This window comes from Condylura cristata, unplaced genomic scaffold, assembly GCF_000260355.1.
Source record: "Condylura cristata isolate star-nosed mole 26May11 unplaced genomic scaffold, ConCri1.0 scaffold00014, whole genome shotgun sequence".
NCBI lineage: Eukaryota > Metazoa > Chordata > Mammalia > Eulipotyphla > Talpidae > Condylura > Condylura cristata.
This window is the reverse complement of record NW_004567115.1, coordinates 9,906,505-9,923,295: the sequence shown is the minus strand read 5'-3', so window position 1 is coordinate 9,923,295 and position 16,791 is coordinate 9,906,505. Positions and strand designations below refer to the sequence as shown.

Sequence of the window (16,791 nt, the reverse complement as noted above, 5' to 3'; positions counted from 1 at the left end):
CAGCCTGTGGCACAGGCCTTGGTCCCACCTTCCCACGGCCTCCATTCCAGACCAGTGCCAGCAAAGTGTATCGTGCTGTGAGGAAAGATGTCTCTTAAAGTGCAGTCTTCTGGTAGCTAACTACTCACAGACAGCATTTCTTCAAGTCAGGAGCAAAGTTCTTTGAAGAAAACCAGCCAATGAAGGTAATCATAACACTGTCGCGGTATTGGAGAACACAGCCTTTCCTCAGAGAAGAAATAGAATGCTGGGGCTTACTGAGCTACAAGTACGCCGAAGAGCAAATTGGCTTTGCATGATCTGTTTATGTGGATAATCAAAGTTAATTTTTACTGAAAACCTCCTTTGTCCTTCAAGGGCACAACCACGGAAGAACAGTTCAACCAGGCAACTCAGCAGAAGTCAGGCACAGCCTGGCCCCATAGGAATTTTCAGGTTTTAAAATGAGCCAGAAACAGAACCTTCCCCCCCCCCCAATGGGTGAAGGAACATTGGGAAAATGAGGTGAACACTGGCTCCAAATATAATCTCCAGGTATTGCTTTGTGAACAGACCCTGATTCGCAGAGAGCCCAGATGGGCAGGCCCAGTGATGTTGCAGGACTGCCGGCATGGCCTGGATGCAGCATAGGAAGCACTAAAAGCCGACTTGCATCTCCCTTTATGTCAGTAGCTTAAGGAGTCAGAATTAATGGCATCTAATTTTGTTGCCCTGTTTTCAAATTCACAGTTATCAAACATGAATTCTTTATAAATTAAGATTTATTATTAGGGAAAAGCTGCCCTATGGGACTTAATATCCCCTGAGATGACACCATATCACAGCAGAATACAATAACTGATGTCCATTTATTTTGTAAATTCCAAGATGGTTTAAAAAAAACTATGTTCTGTATACTGTTTAATAAGGCAGAAAAGTATATGTATGCTGTTATTTTTATTATCCATTACCGAGAGCTAAACAAAAAATCCTAGTTCTCAAAAGGGTTGGAAGCAGGTCTGAAGGTTTCCTTACGTGCAGCAGACACAAGTACATCTTGTGGACTCAGCCCTGGTCACACGCATAGGAAGAACACAGCCATCTCAGTCCTCGTCCTTGGTTTTGGCCTCGTGGCCTGTGGGACAACAAATAGTCTATGGGACTTCTGAAGCAAAAGTCTGTGCCAGTCCTTTGTGCCAAGCACTGTCCACACAAAACAAGAAAAGGAGCTCTTGCTATATCAGAGGTGAAGTTAGGAGTCAGGGTGGAAGGGATAGCAAAGAGGGTCCTAGTCGTTGTTAGGGAGTTTGTGCAATTGTATAAACAATTGTACATAAAGAATTCAAAGAAAAAAAAAAGAATTCAAAGAAAGCAGCGTTTGTTGAGCCCTAGATATGTGTTAGACACCAGGCTAAACACTTCCCATCCTTAGTATCTATCCTTTGATCTTCACAACAGCCCATAGTGGAAGATGATTACTGTGGATTTATTATTTGGATTTCTAGTAATTCTACCAACATCACAATCGCAGATAAGAAACAGGCACAAAGAAGGTAAGTTACTACCATAAGCTATTCAGCTGGTAAATAGTGGAACCAGGATTCAAATCCAGGATAGTTTGCGTCCAGAGCCCCTTAGCAGAAAAAGTGCTGGTTAAGTTGAAAGCACACTCAGCATGGCAAGTCAAAGCCAAGGGCCAGACCAGTCAGGCCTGTAAGAGACTGCACTTACTCCCAGATTGTGGTCTGGACTGAGACCCTGCTAGAATTATTCCCTTTGCCTCATTATCACTCTAAAAATGTCAGCTTCAGGATGTCTAACACAGTCCCAATAGTCCCACACTATTTCCCAGCTCACACTCTTCCTGCCCCCAAGAATTACACTAGGCCCCAAATTATACCTATTTCCCATCACCTCCCCCCCGAACCTCCCCCCCTCCACCCCACTAAAGGACAAAATGTCACAAGACTCTGGACACATCCCCAGAGAAAAGCTGGCTCTGTCGGTACCCCAGCAAGGGGATGAAGGGTGATGTTGAAGAGCCACAACATGCATTTGTGTATGTCAGGGTGGGTCCCTGCGCCATCTAAAGCCACACTTCTCATGATTTCTCAACTTGTAAACTCCTTGGCTTGTCAACATGTCCCTCAACTGGCAGCAGAAATAATTATGCCTCTCGGGGCAGCAGTAAGTATAGAAAGAGGACCCTCTGAGCCTGACTTCCCATTCCTTGCATTCTAATCCTTGGCTGCATTCTAATCTTGAACTGTGAACATTGCAAACATTTAGGTAAAGTGCTTAAAACCCAAACGTTCAGGCACATTAGGCTATTAACCATATCAGATGTGTATGTAGCCTGCTGCTAAGAATCCCATCCTCATATCCTTTGCTTTTCCAGGGTTTTAATCCTCTGACCCCTTCCACCTCATCTCAGGCTCAAACCAGACACATGCAACTCCACAGGAGCAGCTTCACCCTGGCTTAGTCCTCGCTGTCCCATGCCCTTGGGCCCCTGGGCTCACACACGGAGATGACTGAAAATGTGGGTCTGACGAAGCTAAGGGTCACAGCAGGCTGTGGGCCCTCTGAACACTACCTATCAGGACCTGAGCAAAGGCTCAGTGAGGGGATGCCATCACCTCTACTGAGCTTGAAGTAAGCTTCCAGAATGTGAAATTTTCCCAGCTGTTTCCATGGGAATATACAAAGTAACTTTGCAATAAATGCAGGGTCCCAAAGTTAGAATGTAGCAACAAGTTTGAAGTATTAAAAAGCAGCACATTACTCTGAAAACAGCAAACTGTTGAGGACTACTATTAAAGCTCTATGACAACCCGTTTTCAGAACAGGACCACATTAGACTGAAAACATCGTTACACATACTTAGTGAGCCCAAAATACTGCACATTTAATCAAGACCAGATCTACCTGAAGACTTACCAGGAGCAGCTTTCAGAACTTCCTCTGAAAACTTAAAACTGGGGAAGAGCAATGCCAGTTCTCGGCGGGCATCTTCTCGGTCCCCACTTCCATGGACAGCATTGAAGGGCATTTCTGTGCCATATTGAGCCCGGAGACTGGGAACATTGGCAAAATGTACAAGAAGCAATTGTTAAATTTGAAGAGGAGTCTTTTGCCCTCTGGCAACATGGTCACCAGCAGGGTGCCAATCAGCACCCTGCATTGTTTGACATACTTCCTTGGCTGGAAATGCCAAGAAAGCAAGGACAGCAGTACAGGGCACATGTATCCCATACATGAGCTCATTTCACGTGTACCACAGCTTGTGAAGGACACTGTCCAGATCCCCAGTTTTAGGACTCATGAGTTATGGTGTAAGCCCAACAACTGCCATTTTGTTATTACCATGGCCCAGCACACTGCTGAAGGCTTGATAAAAGGTTTACATAGTTAATCTTTGTAACATAAGTGCAAGATAACATTGACATTGCTAGTACTTCCTGTAGATCAGGCACTCTGCTAAATTCTGTGTGTGTGTGTCCTTACAGTGACATCAGAGGTAGATCTTATTTTAGTACCCATTTTCCAGATGTGGAAATTAAAGCACAGAGGGAGTAAAATGTGGCTCAAAGTTAGTAAGAGGAATTCTCAGCCATGACAGGTATTCATATCCCCATTTCACTAGAATGACAACAGAAGCTCAGAGAAGAGACTTGCCTGCTATGTCGCTAAGATTTGATCCTTAGTCTGTCACTAGCTCAGCCTCCCTTGTATAGGGATGTTCAGGCTTCTTACAAGATGTAAACTGCAGCTAGGTGGCCTGCTGCTCATTTCTTTCCTGCTAGCTGAAATGCTCTTCTTCAACAGACACAGACACAGTGAATTTGGCATTGGCAATGCCAGGCTAAATAAACTCAGGGCTAAGGAACAGACCAAGCCAACCTAGTGCAGTATATACTATAGGGTACTCAGATTCTAGGGGGATTTAGGTCCCTGGGTGAGAAGCAGGGTGGAAGGGCTTGCGTCTACAATATAGACCTCTAGGCCCCACAGCAGCATCCCTGGTGTGGCAAGCTTGGGTGGGTCCCTGAAAACTTATTTTCTGGGTAAGTATTGCTGGTGGTCCTGGGGCCATAATTGAGAGTCTCTAACTGCAGAGAAGAGTAGGAACTGAATCCAACAGCAGACTCCAGAAGAGGGTAAGGATGAGGAGGAGGTGACAGACACTTTGCAACAAGCTGGAGACTAAACCAAAAGGCAAGGATGTGTCAGGGTCTCCAAATACATGGTGAAAAGGTCAGTTTTCCCCAGACATATAATAGAGGGGTCACCCAAGCCTTCAGAAAGCCTTCTGTGCTACCACGGTTCTGGGCTGACATAGAGCAGCCTTCAGTTTAAAGGACCATAGCTGGTAATGTCACCTGTCAGGTTGCTCCCTTCTTGCCACAATAGGATCACAGGGCCCCATGAAGTTTCGCCAGGCACTGACCACATCCTCAGCATCTTCAGTCCGGGTGAGAATCAGGAGGTGGCTGGGCCCACTGCTCATGTGATGTACCAGCTTCTCAAATGCCTCCTAGCACAGGGAGGGGAGAACAGTGGCCTAGGGCAGGGACCTAGGGCCTGCCCAGAGTCAGACCACCAGCAGGATAGAAGGTTAATGAGAGCCAGCATGCCTAGGGAGGGGGTAGGGGGCGGGGACATGATGCCTACCCTTCACCCACCACACACACACACACAAAGATGGACTATGACCCAAGGCAGGTCATCCCACCCTTCCTCCCAGTAGGTGAGCCACAAGCAAGGGTCGACAAAGTATCTGGATCTACCCAACTGCAGAGTGACTGCCCACGCCATTTTTCTCCTGAGAGTCCTCTAACTGCCTTGGTTTTTCTTGCCACAACCTTCGTGTTCACTCACTTCTCTTTCTTCAATCCCAGGAGTTTCGGGGTGTCCTAGTAAACTCCTTCCTTAATTTCTTTGTTAAGAGTCAAAAGCTCTTCCATGCAATAAAGGAAATTTTACCTAATACAGCCTATAATCATTCTCAGAGCAAATTCATGGCCCACTTGCCTTTCATATTCTACTCATACTATTTTTTTCTAACTAATCTCAATCTATATGAAATATTGGAGAGAGAAAGATATGAGTATTTTGGACATGTGGAAGCATATGAGCTAACCTCATCAGCTCTGTCTCGGTAGAAGAGTCTCATTTCTGCCTCTGTCATGGTTCTCTCTTCATTTGTTAAAATGTCGAACCCAGCTTCCTGGATCTGTTGAATATAGATAGATATAGACACATGTTCTTGAATAAGTAAATCAAGCCCAAATTCACATTTAACTTAGTTGAAAAGTAATAGATAAAAAGGTAACACTAAAACCTGTGAGGACCTCATCTCCCTATCTGCCCCAATTGCATTTAAAATATTTAGTTGACTTAAGTGGATTTTAGCTAAATTACCTAGAGGCCACTTTTTCCCACTAGGATGCTATGTCAAATTATACACTCCGGCTTTTCATGCCAGAGAAGGCACAGAGGGTCTGCAGGTACATGTTGTCTCTTACCTTCATGATAATCTCAGCAGACTTTCCATGGACCACTGCATCTGGTTTAATGATTGCCAAGGTACAGCTCTTCTCTGAGGAAGCTGCAATGAGCCACGCTGGTGTTATCAGACCCTGGTCTCATAGAACCCACCTTTGAGGCTCCCAGCAGGCCATTCTCAGGGGCATGCAGTCTCTACATGACACTCCCAGTGGTCCCTCACCTAGCCTCTTGGTTGTGTGCCTACAGACCTGGACTCTACTGGAGGCATAGGTCTAGCTGCAGACCTCACCCTCAACCTGTTTGCAAGTTATAGAGACATGCAAGGATCAAGAACTATGGAGAGGGGGAATGGGATGGAGTGACAAAAGAAGGGGAATCAAGACTTCTCAGACAGAAATCCATAAAAAATGAAAGTGTCATTCTGGAATGGGGGATGGGCTGGCAGTAGAGGCAACACAGGTATGGTGATTCTTGTACCTTCCTGTCACCCTTTCATGATTCTGGGCCTCTAATGGCTGTCTGCTGTGACCTCTCTGTGACTTCTCTGTCTGCTGACTCATTTGCTAATCCATTTTAAATCTCCTGGCATGTGGCCTCAGACCCTAATTCAACATGAACTTTCATGAATTTCAGCACCAATACCAAATACACTTTCAGACTCCTGTGTCAGCTCCTACTCTCCTGAGAGAAAACTGGGTTGGCCAACTAATGTTTGGAGCCCAGATCAAGCTCACTTGATTGGCTGCCCATCTGTCAGTGTTTGTAGATACAATCAGCTGTGGCTACCTGACTGTGCCTGCAGAAGCTGTAAGCAAACCCACCCTTATTGTACATCTGTTTATACGAACTTGGCCTTGGTGAGTTACCTATGTTTTTCAGACTGTACTTACACATCAGTTGTGTTGCAGTGAAACATGTCTGCATGGAAGGAAGCCTTCCTACTTTGAAAATATGAAGGAAAAAAAAGTGTCCTGCAGAGGTAAGCAACAAATCTGTTAATTGTTCTCTAAATATTATTTCTGTGGTTCCACAAACACGTAGACTTTAAGGGACTGCTATAGTAAATCATGTGATTAACTGACCAGTTAGTGTGATCACCCAGAGGTGCAGAGTAGAAAGAAAAAAGGCCAGAGTATGGGAATCTGGGATTTCCAAGAACTCAGCTTAAAATGGGAGCAAAGAGAAAGAAACCAATGAAGTGGGGAACTCAGGACAGACCAGAAGAATGGAAAGTGTGAAAGGCCCTGAGCTCAGAAACTAAAGAGGGTTTTGATGATGAAGGCATTGTGAATGTTGCCAAGTCTGCAGAGTGGCCACAAGGATGGGACTGGAACCTCCCCTTGGGTGTGCGGTGGCGAGGGAGGGGAAGCCCTGATAAATCTGCAGCTGGCTGGGCTGGGAGGGTGGCCCAAGTTGCTCAGAAGAGAGGACAGCTGGGCAAGGGCAGAACTCGTTGTTTGCCAGCTAGAGCAACCTTAACTCAGAGGAAATAGTGGAGAAGGAGGAGAAAATACACCCAAAAGGAGGCAACAAATGTCTTCTATAGAAACCATGTCACTGATTGTCTTCTCATACTTGCTCTTCTACACTGTTTCTCATTCTTGATAGAATCCAATAGTTGAATTTTTTTATTATTCATATATATAAAAAAAAAGACAGCACCACCTTTCTACCTCATGTAATAATAAGTCTTCCTTTTCTAACTCAGTCCTTGAACTTAATCCTGGCTTCCCCTGGTGTCTCGTTACACATGAAAGGTGCCATTCCAGTGCCATGCTTTCTACTTTTTCGTTTTCTTCAGTGTCAGGTTGGAGTTTTCTCATAGGTCTGGCTCAGGAAGAACTGCCCTCCTGTACATTTCTTGTGACTATACACATGACTCTTTTTTTTTCCCCTTTTCCTAATAAACTTGTCCTTTGAAAATTAAAAAAAAAAAATGGAGGGGGGAGGGAAGTGGGGACAGGCTGTGGGGAGGGAACATGTCAGGACACTGCCTGGCTGACACTTCAGGAGAAAGGTGTTAAAGAGAAGCTCAAAAAAGCATCAAATAAAAGCTAAGGAAACACCAGGAGCATTACTTTACATTATTAGTGTCACAACTCTCCATTTTAATAAATACAGCTTTTCCTGATGTGCAGTAATTGCTGGTGAAAGTAATGCCTGGTATGTTTGAACATGCTCAGAAAGCTACAAATGGTGCCCAAATACCCCTGAAATACATTTAATATATTTGAAGTCAGAGGGCAGACATCAAGATGTTTTAAAGTTAACCTTCCCAGAGTCCAGGTGCTCATTAAACTGATGTTTGGTATATGTTTTTAGAAAAACACACACCACCCCTGATAAGTCTGTTTTGCCATTTTCCTTGTTTCTTGTTTCACTCACCCACATCCTCATCTTCACCATTGTTTTTTTCCTGGGAAAAATGTTCATCTTCATCAGAAAGAGCCTCATCTTTAATCTAGTAGAAAATCAGAAAGTTGTTAACTAATTTAAATGACTATAAAGAACTTCAGACACCTACAGGAACAACAACAAAAAATTGCAAAGCTCCACAAGAACAAAAACAAAAACAAAACATGCAAAGCTCAAAAATGATGTCAAGATGATAGAAAACCATGCAAGATCCTTTTAGTCATTGGTGGGGGAGAAAGAGTTGAAGACAAGGAAAATCAAGCTGATCTTAAGATTCAGTCTGCTTGTTTCAAAAGCATCAAGAAGCAACTAAGGAAAAAGAGAGCTGAAAAAAATTTTTGGCAAGAAGAAAAGGAAGAATTGAAAAGCATGTAAATTTTAAGTGATTGGCCACAGGGCTCAAGGCAGGATTCAAGGAAGCAGTGAAGAGACAGGTCATTTTTGTTTAGAAGAGTTACTTGAAAATGTAAGTATTTGTGATTTTCTTTTTTAAAAGGGGAGGTGTGGAACTGCCGATTTCTGGGAAAAATAAAATTTGTTTCTAATTCATTCTATTAAAACAGGGTTTTGTTCTTCAGAATTAAATATGAAAACCTGAACAATAAACACTGAGCAGCATTAAGTCTCATTTGGCAGATGCTCACCCGCCAGGAAATTCCTCTCTGGCAAGTGTGTGAGTGTTCAAAGGCAGCCAATTAATTATTGGGAGAAAAATTTGCACCCTCTGTTTTCATGGAAATAATTGATCAACCTCACAAACTATGCCATTCCTTTTTCTGCAGGTAATGATGGAATTTCTTTTTTAAAGGCATGAACCCCTTGGCTTTCTAAGTAAAACCTTCAGGAAAGTGAGGTGAGGAGGGGTGACAGGGGAGGCTTCACCCTGAGGCTCAGATCTACAATATTGCCTTCATCTTTAAGTTCATTGTTGAGAGCCAGAACCCTCTGTGGAGCTGAAGTGGGCACAAAAGGAAAATGGATAAAGCAGATTAAAGTATTCTGGATAAAGGAGGCTTTTTAAAAAGAAAAGTTTCAGAATACATACAGGTGGTAGGGGGCTCCATCCACCCCTAGTGCCCATGGTGGGCCGTTAATGAAGCTTCCCTCCCACAGCCCCAGGGGCTTCGTGGGACAGGGGAGGGCAGGTCTCACCTCCCAGCACATTTCTGAGTTAGTGTTGAAGAAGTGACCCCCTCTTACCACTCTCCGTTCTCTGCCTTCAGATAACACCTTCTTTTCAGCCTCAAGCTGATCCAGGATGGTTTTCTGCAGCAGTGGGGCATTTGCTCCTCTCACCACAGCTACCAGGTCTCCTCCCTAGAATGCAATAGACATGCTGGTCTAATTGATGCTAATCTCTCTCAAGAGACAGCACAAGTGTCTCAGAGATTTTTTTAAGAATGTGTGTAGAGATTTAGGTGTGTGTCCAAGTTCAAACCCAGGCTGTTTACCTCTCTACCCTCTATTCCTTTCAGAACTTCCTTCAGGGCAAGAGGCAGTTAATTAAGGGGGACACTGGTCATACTGGGCTATGAGTGACAAAGTGTGACCCATACATGGCTCATTGTCCCAGCAAGTACCTGCTGAGCACTCACTATGCCAAGCACAAAGACAGGCAAAGTGTTGCCACCCACGGTGACTGGGAAGGAGGAAGAGGGGTGCTTTTGCCAAAAAAAAACAAAATGACAAACACAGTCCAGGAGAAACTGGCACCACTTGTTTGGACCCGTGAGGCCTCTGGGTGACATCCACTGGGAAGGAATGTCAATCACGTGTCTATCTGGACCCTAGTGGTTTGCAACCATGACATAGTTCTGGTTCTGGAAAGGTGCTTACTGCATAAAACAGAAAGGTCGGCTCACATCTCCCTCGATATTTTTCAAGGACATCAAGACAGTCTGCTTCTGCCTAAAAAAAAAAAAAGTGATCATCAGGACCCTGGGACACAGAGGTGTAGGGCCATGGTGGCAGGAGACCCTATACACACCAGCACCTACACCATGCCCACCTTCTCCATACCCACCTACATCAGCCACACATACATTCATACTCAAATACATACGCCCACCCCTTCACCCCTCCCCCTACACTCTCCCACTTCCCCACACATGTTCCTACACATACTCCCCCACACACACATTCCCACATACCCCAGACCACATCCACCACCCACATACATACTCACACACATCCACACACATACTACACACCTCCTATATACACATGCACACATCGTCACTGCCCTCCCCAGATGAAGGCCTGGCTTGCTCACATGTGTTCCTTCTAATGTCTTTGCATCAGAATCTTAACCACTGTCCTCAACATATGGGTAAGAATGCGTAAAAATACTTCTTTAAGAGTAAAAAGAAGTAAATATTTTTTCCTATTCCCCACTACTATCCGGGTAAAAGGGGGCTCCAAAATCTGACATCCAACTGCTGCCACCACAGGTGACAACAGTGTGAAAGCCCCTCAAATTCCTCAAACTTTGCCTTCCTGGTCTGATAACCCTGTGTCTGGATTCCCTACTGAGCATTTTTTCCAAGTTCTATAAAGAAACATCAAAACTGACTCTTAGGAAGTCCTTTAAATAAAACTCCATGGGAGGTTAACATATAAAAGAAAACCTACAAATTTGAACACCAAAAAAAAATAGACTTGCAGAGACTGAGTCAGCAGATCAAAGAACTCTGTTAAAAGAAATCATCCTGTAGTCAGTCCCACCTTTTACCAGGAACTGTGGACTCTGTCATCTGAAAACCTGGAGTCCTCCCCGCACTGGAGAGACCCTTACCCTTCAGTATCTAACCAAACAGGCATTTAGTATGATAGATTCTTATGTCTTAGAGTTCTTGCCTTCCTCATGAACAGATTGTATCTGTGACAGATTATGACCCAGGTTTAAATCATGCATATCAGTCTGTCAGGAAGTTATCATATGCTTGTGAAAACATACCCTTTGTTTCCTAATTGCTTACCTTAATGTGATTTTTTTTTTTCTTTTTTTAAATGAGAGACCCTGCCTGTTCCAATACTATGTGTTGACCTTATCTGGGAGGGGGAAGAAAGCAGCTAGCTGGTACCCTTTCCCACCAAACTGTTCTCTTCCAGGTTAATCATCATTTTGACTCCAAGGATACATCTTTTTCTTTTTTTCTCACAGTAATAATTATTAGTACTTTGTCATCAAGTGTCAGATATAGATATATTCTCCCCTGTGTTCACTGACTATAAATTTCAAATCCATGCAGCATAACATATTTTTCTGGAACTTATTTGCATTTCCATATGTTAATCCAAGTAAATATTTGCTAAAAATTACCCTTTATGGAGCAGAGATTGAAATCTTGAGAAGTCTGTGCTCAAAATAAACTTCTGAGTTCACAGTGTTCATGAGCCATGAAGGAGCCCACAGGTTCAGAATCATCTCTAGAAAAATTATCATCACCCAGATCAACCAGCAAAGATACAAATAATACATTTGCAGCAGTCTGAAAAAGGGAGCTCATATGACCTGTCCCCCCCCCTTTTTTTTTTTTAATAATGTGTGGCATTCTGCTGAACTCTTACTAATGCAAAATGCAGAAGATCCAGGCCAGCCTCAATCCTCATCTTCTGGAAGAGACTCACCACAGGTTTGCAGGGGCCACACCAGCCTTGATAGACATCAACAACTGTGTGGAAACAGGAACAGTCAGTGAGCACCAGCATTCACAGTGGCAGGTGACATTTATACCTACATGTTCTAATTCCCCCATGGACTGTTTGGAGGGATATTTAATGGTTAAAGGGATTGAGTGTGGCATCAGGGTGTGAGCATGCATATCCCTTATTCTTATGACTCTGTTTTTTAAATTCTAAACATTATGATGTTAGTCTTTTGGAAAATTCATTTTCTTTGCATGGATACTTTAAGGAATTTTCAGGCTATATTCAGGGTCAAAGCCCAGAACAGGGTGACCCTCCATAAATACTTGGACTGATGTAAATGATTCTAAAGGAAGAAATCCCAGTAGTTGACCTGTAAGCAAGCAATTAGCTCTAAACTATTTAGATAATAAACACAATTTGAACCTCGCATACTGAACTAAGTCACTGGCTTAGGGTAAAGAGTTTTATTTCCTTTATGAAAATCAACATTTTCTTTGTGGAAAGAATCTGATAGAGACCTAAATGGAAAGGTAGGTACCGGCCCTCCCTGGTGGCTCAACAGGTTAAAGCACAGCACTGCAAGCAAGTGGATCCCCAGTGCTGGAGGTGACTCATGTGGTGCAGCAGACCTCTCCTGACCCGCTGCTCCCCTCAGCAGTGTACTTTGTCTATCTGCCTGTTCTGCTCCCCACTCTGCCTCTGGTGAATCCTCTCACAGTCCCTGAACCTCTGGCCTGTACCCCAGTTCTGTATGCCTAAATAAATAAATCTTAAAAAAAAAAAAGGTAGATAGATACCTTTTGTTTCTTTGGTCCCAGTCTACAGGGCATGCCAGAGCTGAGTGTGAGGGAACCCCCTCATCTGACCACACTAGATATGAGTAAAGCAAGCTAATCCAACATAGGTGTACCAGATGCATGCAGGAGCAGCATCTCCTGCCCAGTTGGGGCATGGAAATACAACAAGTGCTAAAATAGAATGTAACAGTGGTCACATTTTAGAGAGAAGATATCTTCCAAAGACCTCAACACTCACAGTTCATACCTAACCTATACACTGCTGCTCAGCAGCTAGAGTGGCATGGTCATGTGGAGCTAGTGTAGACCTGCTTATGAACTACTGGGTCAGCCAATTTTGTTGATTTTTATGGTTTAGCATTTTAAAAGGACAGGTTTATTAGAAAAGGGAGAAAGAACAGGAGCAGCATCTGCATAGTTACAGGTGGGCAGAGAGCTGTATCCTAGTCAAATTTAATACCTTGTAATTTGTGCTTTGATTTTTTTTGAAGATTTGCATTTCAAATTTTTTAAATAATATGAAAACTATTAGTAAAACATGATATAAGTCATCAACATTAAAATTAGCACTGTACTGGTCTAATCAGGGAGGGGCTGGCAGTGGAGATTGTAGAAAGTGTAGGACTTGGTTGGGTGGAGGGGAGTCTGTGGTGGGAAACAGGGGCAGCCAGATACAGTTGCGGGAGAGCAGAGACACCAGGAGCAGACCGTCTTGGGGTAGGGCCATGGCTAGTGATAATAGTGGTCACATGAGAATGTGAAACATGGGTGCCAGGAGTTCTGTCCTGTCTACTATACAATGATGATTCACTGTAAGTTGTAGAGAAGAGAGGAAGCTAATATTTATGAACTGCAAAAGGGCCCCTACACATTGCTTTTTAAAAATAAAGTAAAACAGTGAGATGGATATTGTTATCCTATTCTACAGGTAGGAAAAGGAAGTTCTAGGTGGTGAACTAGTGCACTCAAGGTAAAAATGAAAAGTGAGTGATAGAGCCATATTCCTTACAATGCAATCCCCTCTCTGACTCTGGAATTAGGAGAGATTTTTGTCCCTTGACCAATCCCAAACAACTCATGAGTATGATAACCAGTTAAAACAGTATTGTTACCCAACAGTAGCCTGAACTGAACTTATTAACAGATGTTCAAGCCAGATATATACATGTATATATATACACACATGTTTTTTTACAGAATTCAAGGTATAGAAAATGGTACCTATTGTTGTCCTTCACAGTTCTGTATGTCATTTAGCAATTTTGAAAAGGATGGATCTAAGGAGTTAAATTACCAGTAAGTCCTTTGGAACTGAGCATTTCCTCCCAAAGCTCCTGTGTGCTGATGTTGACCTAACATCAAAAAGAAACAATTGCTGTATTACTAATGATACTGATGTGAGCAAAGCAAGGTAATCCAACATAAGTGGATCAGATGCATGCAGGAGCAGCCCAGTTGATGTATTTGTTCTAATCTCTCTCTTCCCCTAGACTTTTCTCTATTTTCTAGTCTCCATCCCCAGGAGCAACCCACTTCTATAAGAAAATTTCAGACAGTAAAAAAAAAATCAATATATATATTTTTAATAATATAATAGTTTATTTTTACATAATTTTGTGCCCTTTTCCATCTCAGTTGTAATCCCCATGGGCTTCCCATCACCAGATCACCCTGTGCCATCACTATAATTCCACTTCCCTCCCCCCCCACCGTTTTTGATCCCTTTCCTCATCCTCATCCCACCCTGGTAAAATGTCTCTGGTATATAGTTGTTCATTATTATTATTTAAAAAATAATAAAATTTTTACTTGTTACTTGTCCTAAAATAATACATTAAATACTTGTATCCATATATATGCATACAGTATCATATTATATCATTTGCAATTTGTGTTTTCATTCAACATCAAGTTTTGACTTCATCTATATGTATAAAGTGTTCACTTTTTGCCTTTTTATGTTTCAGTGAAATATAATTTATGTAAAATTAAGCATAAGTTCTTTATGATGGAGGAAAGAATGCAGGGGAGGCATCATATGATTGAGTTGCACAAAGGGAACAGATAGAAGGTGTTAGTGAAGCAATTGACACAGCCATAAAAATCAAGGTCCTCAGGCACCAAAGCCTGATGTCCAGGATGCCTGGATGTCTCCAATAGGTCCCAGCAGATAACACACAGACTGTTGGAGGCTGTGCCTGAAGCTCAGACCCAAAAGGTAAAAGATAAGGACATGGAGATGAAGCTCATCAGGAAATCTCCGCTTCTCTCAAGTTCTACCTAGGCTCACAAGAAGTGAGCCTCTCCTAAAGAGAAGTTGTTTATTTCAGGGCAGTCTCTCCTCCAGCACAGGGCAGCTGTTCCACGGCCCACCTGTGACTCTGCAGGTGCTTCTTTCCACCCGCTCTCTCCCTCTGTAAGGCAGCAGCTTCCTGCCCGCCAGTGACCTGTACCATGTGGGGACTTCTCTGCACTGACCTCTCCCAGCAGAGGCTGCTCTCTCCTAAGGCCGCCTGCAACCATGCAGGTCTCTCTCCCTACAAACATGTCCCTTTCGGGGCGGCAATTACTGCTGCTTGTGCCTATGAAAGTGTCTTTTCCTCTCCTCTCTCTCTCTCATAAACTTACTCTTTAAATATAACTGAGTCTCTTATCTATTGAAGAATCTCGCCATGTGCCACTGAAAGGGGAGCCCTGGTGAAACCTTTCCCAGAGTGAACCCAAAGACCCTGAATTCAAAAAAAGGGCATCATTTATGTCAGAATTGAAGTGGCTAGTTAAATGAGTCTTGTAAATGGATACACCCATGTACCACCTGTCTACCACAATACAGAATATTTGTTACTCCCAGAAAGTTCCCTCTGGTTTTTTCCTAGGCATTCCCCACGTCCACCCCAGGTAAGTACTGATCCACTTTCTATCACAAAAGATTCATTTTGCCTGTGCTCAGACTTTACATATGTATTATTTCATGCTGGCTTCTCTCACTCATCATATCTTGGGAATTAATCTATGTAGCTATGTGTCAGTAGTTTGTACATTTTTATTCTTGATTATATTCCACTGTCTGCCTATGTCAAAATGTGCATAGTAGATACTTGGGTTGCTTCCAGTTTGGAACTATTAAGTATAAAGAGTTACGAATACTAATACTCTTTGAATCTTTTTGTGTTCATATTTTCTTTTCTTGTAAGTAAGTGCCAAGGAATGGAATTACTAGGACATGGGGTAAATAAATATTCAGTTTTAGAAGAAACTGCCAGCACATTTCTTAAAATGGAACTATATTAAGCTTCCATGGTGAAGTATAAGAGTTCTGCCTATTATATATTTTCACTAAATTTCATGATATCACTTTGTACATTGTACACTGTAAGAATCGATGCAGGGTGAAAGAAAGGTTGAAAGGAGAGTTTAGGATAATAAGGAATGGCATTTATTGCAACTCCTGGGCGAGGTTCACATATCCACATTGGGGTTTGAGAAGTCACACCTGGTTAACAGACTAGGCAGGTTTTATAGGTTGGGGAAGAGGGAGTAAAAGTTTTTCTGTTAGGCCAGTAAGTGTAGTTGTTTTCTTGCAATTGCTGATCTGTATCTAGCTCTTGTAGGTGCATCCTGGCCTGCCCTGTGGGTGTTTCAGGAGCTGCAAGAGCCAGTTTTGTTTTTCTGTTCATAACATTTTGTTCATAATATTCTGTTATCTCTGGAATGTCCCTGGGCACTAGAAGACCCATGGCCACACACACACTAATGGTAATGTAGTATTGTCTTATTGTGACTTTAATTTCATTTCCTTGATGACTAAGTGGTGTTAGAATTATTTAATGTGCCTATCAACCATTTGTATGTACACCTTTGAGAATGCTTATTGGTTTGTCCACTTTTTATACTGGACTGTTAGCTTTACATTATTAGATTATAGGGCATATCATATATTTGGGGGTACAAGTTCATTGTCAGAAATATGTATTGTAGATATTTTTTCTAAGTCTGTGGCTTGCCAATTCATTTCCTTAAGTCTCTTTTCTTGAATAGAAGATTTTAATAGTGTTAAAATCTAATTTAACAAATTTTAGTTGTATAGTCAGTCAATGCTTTCTAGGACTTTCAAAAAAATATTTCCTCAAAATCACAAAGATGCTTTCATTTTCGTTAAGAAACTATAATTTAAGCTTTCACCTAAGTCTTTTTAAGTTTCACTTATGTCACTTAAGTCTTTCATCCATCTGAAATTAATTTTTGTCTATATTGTAAGGGAAGAATTTTACTTTTCATGTAAAAGAAGCGTTATTTCTGCGGTTTGTTGAAAAGAGTTACTTTCTTATTTAATTCCTTGACACCTTTGTTGAAAGTCAAGCAACTCTATAAGCGTGGTTTTATTTTGGACTCTATTCCGTTTGGTTGATCTATTAGTCCAGTCTTGGGTTGCTATCCA

General features: G+C 42.4%; 1 protein-coding gene across 4 annotated transcripts in view; it reads right to left on the bottom strand.

Annotated features, from left to right (window-relative positions):
• Positions 1-817: 817 nt before the first annotated feature.
• Positions 818-16,791, bottom strand: part of NME9 (NME/NM23 family member 9) — a 21,522-nt gene continuing 5,548 nt past the window's right edge. For 3 of the 4 annotated variants that reach the window (XM_012724828.1, XM_012724826.1, XM_004682447.2), the window contains 10 exons: positions 13,648-13,705; positions 11,476-11,579; positions 9,742-9,813; positions 9,106-9,222; positions 7,876-7,951; positions 5,508-5,590; positions 5,123-5,215; positions 4,362-4,516; positions 2,920-3,056; positions 818-1,114 (listed from right to left, as the gene is read on the bottom strand). In XM_012724828.1, coding sequence (XP_012580282.1) covers positions 1,083-1,114; positions 2,920-3,056; positions 4,362-4,516; positions 5,123-5,215; positions 5,508-5,590; positions 7,876-7,951; positions 9,106-9,222; positions 9,742-9,813; positions 11,476-11,579; positions 13,648-13,705 — 927 coding nt within the window. In that variant the 3' untranslated portion in view covers positions 818-1,082. The remainder of the gene's footprint in view (positions 1,115-2,919; positions 3,057-4,361; positions 4,517-5,122; positions 5,216-5,507; positions 5,591-7,875; positions 7,952-9,105; positions 9,223-9,741; positions 9,814-11,475; positions 11,580-13,647; positions 13,706-16,791) is intronic. The other variant, XM_012724827.1, reaches the window with a different exon arrangement.